The sequence below is a fragment of the Atta cephalotes genome (genome assembly GCF_000143395.1).
Source record: "Atta cephalotes unplaced genomic scaffold scaffold00038, whole genome shotgun sequence".
In the NCBI taxonomy this organism is placed as follows: domain Eukaryota; kingdom Metazoa; phylum Arthropoda; class Insecta; order Hymenoptera; family Formicidae; genus Atta; species Atta cephalotes.
In genome coordinates, this window is record NW_012130102.1 from 2,384,512 (window position 1) to 2,396,636 (window position 12,125).

Consider the following 12,125-nt stretch of genomic DNA (forward strand, 5'->3'; position numbering starts at 1 on the left):
GATATAAAAACATTCATATGTGCACAAAAAAAATTTTTAGAAACACGAAAGAATAGATGAAAAAGATCTTAATATTATTTTAATATTGTTCCTTCCTATTCCTTTTTGATTAAAGGATGTTATACATATACACATATATATACTATAGTATAATGAATTTTTTATATTAATTATATTAATTATATTAATATAATGAATATGACAAAATGTAGTGAATATCATATGTACACACTAATAATAGATCTCTTAGAATATAATAGAAAAGAGTAGAGAATATAATAGAAAAGGAATAGAGGAAGGGGTTTATTGAAAGTCGTCTCACCATTCCCTCACGCTTCTTACCAGAGGAAAATAAAAAAGAAAATATATATACTACTAAATAATTCAGTAAATAAATAAATATTAGAAAGGAGTACGAAGGAATAGAGGAAGAGATTTTTGAGGTTGCCTAATCAATCCTTTCTGTTTCTTATCTAAAAAAATAATAAAGAAAAAAAGGGACAATCAATAATAAGTACATAGAAAATTAATGTAGAGGCGTGAAATATTGTCTCATCTGAGGTTGCACACTTGAGTAACAACAAACTCGAATGTGGACCTTCCAGAATTCACTAATTAATTTAATAATCACAGAAAGAAAAGAATTAAAATTTATTAACAGAAAGATAAAGAACATACACCACGAATGCAAGATATCGTTAGCGAGTAGTTATAATTAATTACAAACAATTATAATCGAATTACAAATAATTAAATATTGCATAGACATTTCGACCTTACATTAAGCCTTCAATATATAAGATAATATATAAGATAATATATAAGATAATATATAAGAATTTCGTACATTTTTTCGCGCAATGGGCGACTAATCTAAGTTTATTTTCTTAAACATGTCTAATTGTAACGTAAGAATGCTCGTTATCTAAAAATTGTTTTTTATTTTTATATTGATTAGTCCAAAGAGTTTCGAATTATCATATCCAAAGGAAATCGTTTTTTATTATACATTTTCCGATAGTCCAAATGTTCGTACTTAGTTGTTACTTGAACGCAAAATTTCCAGATTCTAATGATTGCCATATTTCTTGATTAATTAAATGTTTACAATTTGTGTTTACAATTTTAAGTTATAAAATACAGAAAATTAATGTATGGTATGTATGATATATTAATAATCTGTATTAATAATCTGTATCAGTCAACTTATGTGGATTAATATCGAAAGTGAATGACTTGTTGTAATAAAGTACTCGTTAAGATTCTGCCAAATTCTCATCATGATACACCGCTTTATATATCCAACACATACCGAATTATATTAATAATAATCCCCAATATCTTCTTGCGACTTTCTTAAAAGAAATTTTTGATAAAAGTATAAAAAAAGAATTTGGCTATATAAAAAAATAGTCTTGGACCAATTTTGAATTGGTCAATAATTTAAAAATATTGCATTAAAATCAAATTGGTCTCCCTTGACGTTAGTACACTAACATTTCCACAGAGTTTGTCACAAAAAGTATTGAAAAAAGATGGAGACATATATTTAAAAATACAGGCATTCCTAAAAAAAGAATTTCTTAACATTATTTCCTTGATTATTAATTCAACTTATTTCAAATTTGATAATAAATTTTTCAAACAAATCTTTGATGCCCATGGGACTTCTCCATTATCATCAATCTTAGCGAATTTAGTAATTCAAAATTTGAAAGATATATAATAATTTTTTTCCAACATTAATATCAACATTCCAATTTACTGAATTGATAGGATGATATTTTATTGATCCCGAATCAGATCAATGAAATACTTGATAATTTTAATTTTATGATAAATTGAGATTTACAATTGAACATGGGGATGACAATTCCATAAATTTCCTTGATGTTAGAGTGATATTGGATAATGATTGTATCAAATCTGACATATATAAAAAATCCACGAACTCAGAAAGATATCTAAGCTATCGAACCATTCAATTCAAAAGAGGAGTAATAATCAGTCAACTTGATAGAATTCTTTTTCTCTCACATCCTGAATAAAAAAAACATTGAATCCATAAACATTCTTCTAATTAATGATTATCCTCTTGACATAATTTTTTCTACAATTAATAGAATTAAAAAATTAGCGAATAGAAAGAATTTATATGAAAATAATATTGTTAACAATATTCATCGATATTCATCGATCACAATAAAAAAAAATTTCACAATACCATATATGAATACAATCTCGGATCAAGTTAATATTATTAACAGAAAAAAATAATTTTAAAATAGCGTATAAATCTATGAATACTTTGAATCGTTTCATAAAATTAGATAAGGATAAATTAGAAAAAAAGGAATAACGAGATATAGTACATATACAAAATAAGCTGTTTTGATTGCGACTCCTCTTATATTGATCAAAAGGAAAGCAAAAACGCGAATCAATGAACATAAAGCTAATATAAAAAAAATCAAAAGATTTTCTCACTGTATTATCACTGCTATCAGATTGAATGTGGTTACAAAATAAATTGGGATAATATTCAGGTATTAGATATAGTTTTTTCAAAAAAGAATCACGTCGAAAATGATATTTATTAAAAAATAAATTGATAACAAGCAGAGTGATGAAAAATTATAAGAAACATATTTTCCTTTTTGCTTAGTATAACTCCCGCTGCATAATACCATTTTATCCTCTCCTTCGATACGTGTTGGATATATTATATAAAGTTGTATATCATGATGAGAATTTGGCATAAAATCTTAACGAGTACTTTATTACAATCATCCACTTTCGACATTAATCCACATAAATTGACTGTAACACAGATATTAATTTTCTATATTTTATAACTCGAAACACGAATTCCAAACATTTAGTTAATCAAGAAATATTACGACCATTAAAATCCGGAAATTTTGCGTTCAGAAAAAGATATTCGATTATTTAAATTTTCTGCGGATATTCGTCGACAACTTGCTCTATTGCTGTAAAATAAATACATGATTGTAAATAAACTACACTTCCTCGCTGATGAGAAATGTCAATCCTTTTCTTCAAATTGACATACATATTTGGCATTTTATCTAGAAATAACTTAAACGCCAGATACTCTTCAGGTTCTGTACTAATATTACGATAGATATTCAACTGATTTTGAGAGCAAAAATGAAATGAAGAGAGTTATAAAAGTTCAAGCAGCAAATACAAATCATAACCTGTAATGCCTGACAGGGTATAATCCTGTCACAGCTCAATGGTGCAATGGTGACAGAGCAAGGAGTGGGAAAAAGAATAAAAATGGTAGACTTACGATTCTAGTGCTCTTGTCATACGTGCACTAACCTTCGGAACTCACTGTAAACATTAATTTGCGCAGGCGCGAGAAGACAGAGAATGTGCGTACACTTCCTGTTCTGTCTCACTCCTATTATCTGCAGGTGTCACGTTTTCCTTTAGGATGCTTCGTCTATTTATACTATGTCTATGGTGCAGTCCCATAGAGCAGAAATTGACAACGGAATTCGCGGAGACCTTCAGAGTGTGATACCATCGTGCGAAATTAGAACGCTCGTGATTGACCACGCTCGTGATCGATCCAATCATCGATCTATCAATTCTTATTGTCGATTCATGAATAAGAACCCAAGCAGAACAAGTCACGATAACGTCAAAATGGCATCAAAATGAATCGGAAATGATTGACTTTTAGTGATCATTTTGGAGTCATTTTGATATCATTTTGTCAGCAAGCTACATTCCGAAATCGAAAAAAAGTATTGCAACCTTTTTGTCACTGATCATACTATAAAACATGGAAATTAAATTCTGCATAACAAAAAAAACGCGTAATAAGGGTAACAAATTACGGAAATTTACAGCGAAAAGAACGAGACTAATCACAATCGCAGAAAAGGAAAGAAAGTAATGACTGCAGAGTTGTAATTGATCGCGCTGTTCTGAATCGCTGTAAATTTTCGTTCATAGCACTTTAAAAGCATAACGATTCGAAAAACGTATTGGTTCCTGATTGGTTACGCAATATATACGTTACGTAGAAAATCTGTCATGGGACATCCTTAGACAGAAATCGTCTCGTGTCGCAACCATAAGAATACAAGATATGAAAGAATACAAGGTGAATCATTGTGCATAATGGCAATAGCAATACTGGAAACAATCAAATTTTAGCCTCTATGCATTTTCCGGCGTATAATAACGCTGACATATTAGAAAAGCTAATCAAATTTTGGCCTCAAATTACTCTCCTATTGCGCATTCTCGAGATATGGTACAGTCGGAGCCTGATAAATGATTACTTTTTCGATGAATTTCGAAATACAGCTCACCGAGCTATACTTACTGAGCGATTGGTTCTTATTTGTTGATCGATGAATGTAGAGTTCTATAGAGAAGCTACATCGGCGCGATTTCTGATTGTTACCCCCCCTACCTAATTAAAGCAGCCATATTGTGCCCCGCAATGGAGAGCTGTCATTTGTTTCCTTTCTACAGCTGGTACATACACATATCTAAAATAGGTATGCATAGGTATCTTTGTGTATTGCGAAATATTTTCTAGCAAAATAGAAACATAAAATTTGTTCGCATCGTAATGTTTCAATATGTTCCAATATGCTCCTACCATAGTTCTTACTCACTCCAACGCGCTTGATAGAATGATAGGAACATGTTGGAGCATGTTGGAGCTTGCGACGCGAACAAAGCTATAATCATGTTACAAAAATACATAACGTTATTACATTCAATAAAATTATAAAATTAATTATATACAGTACTGTTTACTTTTTTGTATAATATTTTTAATTGCATTATTTAATCGCTATTATTCAAGAAAACACAAAAACATTAATTTACTTAATCTTATCCTAACGATTCATGATTTACAATGAAATAAATAGTTTCATGGGAACTGGTCTGCTGATGAACTGGAGCGGGCTAAATATGGCGGTACTAAACATGTGCTAAAGGTAGTAGTGAAGGATGAATGTCGCTTCTCTCATATCTAGGATTCTACATGAATGACACCTTGTCTTCTTACATCATGATCGCTTTGATTAGATGATCTTTAGTTTGAAGTTAAGCTATCCTTCAATGGCTTCAATATTGTCTTCAGTTTCTTTTTTTTGAACGCTTCGTCTGTCTTACAAGGCCCTGCGCACAATAGAAGGAATAATGAATTAGAAATAAAGAATAAATGATTTTAATCTATCAGAAGTTGGATACATCGAAATACACTGTTTCTGAAAGATTGAAATCGTTTGTTCTTTATTATTAATTCCTTCTATTGTGCGCAGTCCCTATGTCTAGACTACATTAAAGCACACGCTTATTTTCCTGCTGGATTGTTAACTGGATTAGAATCTTGCCACCGTATTGACTATGGCGTTGGCACTAACACCATCGCAGTCAATACGGTAGCAAGCATTCTAATCCAGCAGGCTTTAATCGGGTTTAATAACATCCATAATTATGAAACTGGATCCATAGCTAATCACAATCGTTTCATTCTTCTGAGAAATCGTGATCGGTCAATTTCATAATTACGGATGTTATCAAGGACCGATTGTTTTACTTTTTGATAAATTTTACTTGTGAAATAAATCTAGTAATTCGTGCATTCGTGCGTAATTGGATAATCTTGCTTCTTAACCAACAGATAAAATTTACCGAAAAATGGCCTTAACAACTGGCCTTAAATCCGATAGATTGTCGTGTAAATGTAGTAGGAGAAGAAGCTAATTATTGGCTGCGTTCAGCAGAAAAAGTAGCTTTGCAAAATTCTTGAATATGATTGGTTTATGCATTTAGATCCAGTGAAAAACTAGAAGCAAGATCAATCATATTAAAGAATTTTACAACAGTTGCAAAGTTGCTTTTTCTACTGAACGCAGCCATTGCACGTTCAAGTCAACAAAGCGGCTAGCCGACTTACCAAGCAAATGAATATGATTGGTTGTTACTTATAGATCCAATCAATCACATTCAATCACTCGGGAGCAAATTAGCAGCTTTATCCAGTTTAATCGTGCCTTGACTGCATTTAGTAGAACGTATATTTTACAATTATTGGAAAATTTTCTTCGCGCTAATTGAATTATACTTTTATCCAAAAGAATGATTCTATCTCAATAGACAATCATAAAACGTTGCAAAATTGTGTTCTGCTGAACGCAGCCACAGTTGCGAAAACTTTTCTTTCCTATTGCAGTTTTAAAAAATACTTTGAAACGGAAGAATTCTATTATATTCGTTGAAATTAGAATCACTTTGAGTCACAATTGAAAAAATTCCTATTAAAAAATTTAGGAGGGGATATAATTTAAAATAAAATAGATTGAAACATGGTTATAAATTCATATTTCATGATTTGATGGATTGAATTAATTTCAGAAAAGGTCACACTGAAATCGCATGTAATGCGTTATTGTTTTTTTTTATCTTGATCTGTATTTATACACTCAGATTTTATATTTTGCTTCATTCGTCTCATTATGCAATTCCATTATATTAACCAGCATCAAATTATTTTAACTTCTCAAATATGATGGTTTATTACAAGAACAATGACGCACTCGGTATTCCGCAATATCAAATGCGGAATAGCAAGCGATTGTTTCAATGACGCATTCTCTACCCCGCAGTCTTATTTTGCACTATGTAATTTCACCCTAAGAAATTGACCAACTACAATTGAATGAGAGAAGAATAAGGGTGAAATCACATGGTATGGAATAGAACTGCAGAATAGAGAATGCATCATTGAAGTAATCAATTCTGTATTTGATATTGCGGAATAGAGAGTGCGTCATTGGCCTAATTTCCACCGAAGATTTAATCCGGATCAGAATGTAAGAACCAGTTAACTATAGTCGAGTATTTTCTTGTTACAATCGAACGACAGGGGAATGCTTGTCTTGTAATAAAACCGTTGTATTTTAAATGATTAAAATAATTTGATGCTGATTGATATAATGGAATTATGTAATGTTGAGATAAATGAGATAAATGAAACAAAATGATAAAATCTGAATGCATAAATGTAGATACCAAAATAAGAAAAACAATGCATTACGTGCAACTTCAGTGTGCCCTTTTCCGCATTTTTTCATCACACAAGTTTTGTGTGCTACGTTCACACGATGTAAAAAAATTATAGTAAATGCGTTAAAGCAGTTCAAAAAATTGTTATAAATATATATAAGATTGCAAATATTAATTGTAAAACATTAAATACTACACAGTGATAATTGCTTTTACAATTTGAAAAATTATATTTCATTTAAATAAGCAAATTATTAACATAAAGTCAATAGTTTTTAAATTATATTCATGCTGGACACATATTTGACGCATTATGTAAACAGTGCACAAAACAACAACATTTGCGTGATGGAAAAGTGCGGAAAACGCTGATTGATTGTTTCAACGCATTTATTTCGCAGTCCTTTTTCCGCACTGTGATTTCACCCTAAATGATTGTGGCTACAGTCCACTTGACACTACAAATATTTCGAGACATTTTTGGATTGGTTAGTCAGTAAAATTCTATTTTCCGATTGGTCAATCAAAAGTTTCGAAGCATCAAATGAACCATACCCTGTGATTCGTCCTTACATCTTAAGATTTAAAAATCTATTGTAAATCTGGGATAAGACGGGGAGCAGACTGTTAAACTACTGTTTGGAAATGAGTGAGCAAGAGGATCTTGAAACAAACAAAAAAATTGATTGTTACTTGAGAATAAAAAAACTTAAGTATTTGTGTTTATTAATATTAATATTATTAATGTTACACAGAGTTTAACTGAAATTATTACAAATAATGAGACTTAATCACAATTCCGGAACAATCCTCGGCAGAACTATAAACGGAATGCGCTCACGAATTCTGACGCAGCAAATTTTCTAAAAGGTGGTTAAAAACTATACTCGGCGGCGAACAACTAAAAGAAACAAAAGAAAGAATGAAAAAGACTCTCTCAATTTCCAATGGAATTCCTCAAAATTATAAAATTTGAGGAGACTTCTTCTTGCAGCGTGTGATTTGCGATTCACCGATTTAATTGCGAAAGGAAGTTCAATTGCGCGGATGAGACAGCGAGCTATTGATTGGCGTGGTGACGTCACGCAAATTGCGTCACGGTAATGCCTCCGACACACCAGCGCAATGTTTGTCACGCGCGACACGCTTTATTCAATGAATGTACAATTTTACTGATTCTTATTCTAAAGATATATTGTCATTGGATGACTAACATCGCGCTGGAACCATAACGCGCGGGCGCCTCAAGTCGTTAAATCGAAGGCACCGTTAAACTCGAATGTTTTCTAGTATACAACCTGAGTTTTGTTTATAATCATGGCTTATTTTTTTCAACGACTAGAAGAGAACATTGCGAAGAGTTTAGATTTCTAGAAGAATCGAAACTCATGTTTTGCACATTATTACATTAATTGTGATGTGTTTTTCATGACTTCAAACAACTATATATACTGGAATGGAACTATATATACTGGAATATCTTCGTTGTGAAGCACAGAAAATCGTGGCACTAATTGATTAGCGCCATTTTAATTTGGTCAATATAAGAGCGTAAGGAACTCCGCATAATAAAAGGAACAGAGAACAGAGAATAAGAATTTCAACCTATCAGAAACTGTGTATTCCGCATGATTTCAGATAGATCGAAATTCTTATTCTCTATTCTCTGTTCTTTTTATTGTGCGGAACCTCTAACAGAAGCTTTCAGGTGCTCATGCGCACTTACATTTAATGTTCTTTAATGAGATGCATATGTCAACAAGATCATTGTGTGTGAGGTTGTATTTGAAAGATTACTTTGAAAGATTATAAAATCATGATTGTAAAATGTGCAAAGCATCAACATGAAGTACTGTGTGCCTGGGTGTGGACAGAGAAATAAAAAGGGAATTTTATTTCATAGGTAAAAATTTTTGTATTAAATGTACTCCTGCACATATGTTAACGATGTAGGATATGAAAAGTGTTATTAATATTATTTTATTGAATGTACTAATAAAATTGAAATGACATTATTTTTGTTTACATTCATATCCATATAGATTTCCATACATCGATCAATACATCGATTACAGCGCGTGTAAACACTTCTGATTCGCTCAAATATCGTCCCAACTAAAATGGCGGCTGATCAATTGTAGCTATAAATTTTCAATGCCCATTGCAGTATACAATTTAATAGTGTATGCGTGCATATATAAAGAATAGAACTTTTGTCATCTTTAAGTCGATTTACAGTCGACTAAAACATAATTGACTAATAGCCAACAAATAGTCAACTTATAGTTGACTATATGCCGACTAGAAAAGGTCGACTATAAGTCGACAGTCGTTCGTGTGTAATGTAGATTATGATTACCAATATAAATTCCAATCATTCTCCGGACTTACTTGCAACCAATCGCGTTTTCATCTTAATTGACATTCTATATTCATATGACATTAATTCTTTAGTAGTAAAATTTAATTTAATGTTAAATTGTAAAAATTAATACTTAATGGATTTTTAGATTCGCACTCTTCGAATCTAAAAATCCATTAAATGTTAATCTTTACGATTTAACATTAATGCTAAAATATTGAATATGGATGAAAGACCGCAAATTTATTTATAAAAAAAATATCTTAATTAATAATATTTTAACTATAAATACTAAATTTTAACTATACGTAAAACTTTTTTAAAATAATTTAAAATAACTTTTGTCAAATATAATATAATATAATAAATAAGTAATATATTTCGCGTGCTAGAAGAATAAAATGATGACGCATAAGACGAAAAAATGTATAAATGGTGAAGTATTAATGGTAAGTATACATGATAAGTATAGCGCAGTGGGAGTCGCGTCCGAAGGCGGCGGTAGATGGAGCTCGGCGGCTCTTGACTCCGCGTGACGTCACCGCGACGCGGATGTAATTTTCAGCATTTTCCCTGCTACGTAATTTCCCGCACCCGAGATATTCTTTTGTTCCCCGGACTGTCATCTCTGCGATGTCACCACTTAACGTCATCCCCCCTGTGACGTCATGAACTATGACGTCCCCTATCCTCCCCTGGAGCTTCTGAATTAGAATTCCCTTACCTACCCTACTAATGGAAATGAAATTATACATTAGTATTTGTTAATTAAGTTATTTATTTATAACTTAATATTTAACAAAGGAGATTGGATGAAAACGAAATTATATACTGATATTTGTTAATTAAGTTAGGAAATGATAATGAAAAAATGGTTTATCTTATTTGTTTATAATTAATATTTAACAAAAGGAGATCGAATGAAAATAAAATTATACACTATTTGTTAACTAAATTGAGAAATGATAACGAAAAAACAATTTATCTCTATTTGTTTATAATTAATATTAAGTGGGAAAAAGTTCGTGGCGTTTTTTTAATGCCATCTAACGGGAAAAACGCCACGAACTTTTTCCCATACCTAATATTTAACAAAAGAAGATCAGACGGAAATGAAATTATACACTGATTGTTAACTAAGAATGATAATGAAAAAGTAATTTATTCATCATTGATGTCTATTTGCTTATAATTAATTAATATTTAATTTTATTTTTTACAAAAGAAAATCAAGCGGAAACAAAATTATACTTTGTTAACAAAAAAAGGCAACAAGACTAAGCAAGTAAGGCTTCAAGATTCATTTAAAGCTATCCGGATATCCGTATTTGAATTACGAATAAATGTGATGCTTCAAATTCGGATTATCCGGAGATTCGAATTTTCTAAGATATCCGAATAGTCGAATCCAAATCCGGTCCTCAAATTCGGTTCCAGATTTGTAGCAAACTTACAGCAAATTCAGTCGGATGCATTAGTGCGGACTGAATGTATATTAAAATCATTATATTATACACTTATTTAATCTGAGTGTAAAAATGAAATATAAATATTTCTCTTATTATCGCTTGTACATCTTTATTATTACTATTTTAAGATTAAGAGTTTCTAAACATTATATTTATAAACAATATTAATCTCGTAGGACGTATATGTGAGAAACACAATCTATAGAAACAAATGCCTCTGATTGATTAAACGATCTACATTTGCATGTTTCTGAAGACTTTTTTCCTTTCCTTATTTGAAGTTATGGACATCACTGATTATGTCATTCTTTTTTAATTTCGATAGATTTTGATCATGAGTCTCTTGAATTATGTTTCTTAAGACTCCTTTCCTTTTTCATTCAAGTGTTATATTTAATGAAATTTCCTTTTTTCATAAACTTAGGCATTTCAAAAGTTTCAAATTTTGTATGACTTGAGTCTTATTACATGATGTTTGGCTTTTTGCTCTTTCATTAATAATTCTATTTATACATAGAACTTACTTTTCAGTCTTTATTTTAACAATGTGAGTCTCTGATTCCGAATTTCACATTATAGGTGGCTTCTTGCTTTTATTATATTTTGTAGATATACTATTTTCTAAATTATTTGAAAAAGTATTGACGTTTAATACATGCTTCTTAAGTATATGTTGCTTTTCTTTACATTTAAAATAGGGAATAATATTCTTTGTACTTTTAACTATTTCTTCTTCGTTTTCTTTGTTAATATAAGTTCTGAATCAGATTCTTTAGATTTCTTCACATTTCTTTTCCTTTTTTATCTCTGTTTCAGTAATACTATCTAACAGAATGGATTTTTTTCTCTTTGCAGCTTTACGTGACACAGTAAGTTCGTCCAAAATTGTTTCATTATTAAGTAGCGATTTGGACATTTTCTTGTTCTTCTTATGTTTTTTAGGGATATTATCGACTTCCAAATCATTTAAGGAATCACCAGTATTTGATAAAATATATTGCTGTTTCTTTTCAGATTTAATAATTGTAGAAGTATTATTTCCTACGTTCAACTTTGATTCATTTTCAATTTTACAAACAACTTCTGAATTCCGGTCTTGAAACTTATATTCTTTCCGGTGTATTTTCTGTTTTTCTTCTCTTTCTCAGAAATATCATCATTTTCCAATATTTCATCAATGTCAATCTTCATGTTATTTGAACATTCAGTTGCACTGTCCACACCTA

General features: G+C 30.7%; 1 protein-coding gene across 1 annotated transcript in view; it reads right to left on the reverse strand.

Annotated features, from left to right (window-relative positions):
* Positions 1 to 11,671: 11,671 nt before the first annotated feature.
* LOC105621957 (DNA-directed RNA polymerase I subunit RPA43) overlaps positions 11,672 to 12,125 on the reverse strand; it is a 4,172-nt gene continuing 3,718 nt past the window's right edge. The window contains 2 exon segments of the mRNA XM_012203392.1: positions 11,672 to 12,033; positions 12,036 to 12,122. Of these exon segments, the coding sequence (XP_012058782.1) occupies positions 11,672 to 12,033; positions 12,036 to 12,122 (449 nt within the window).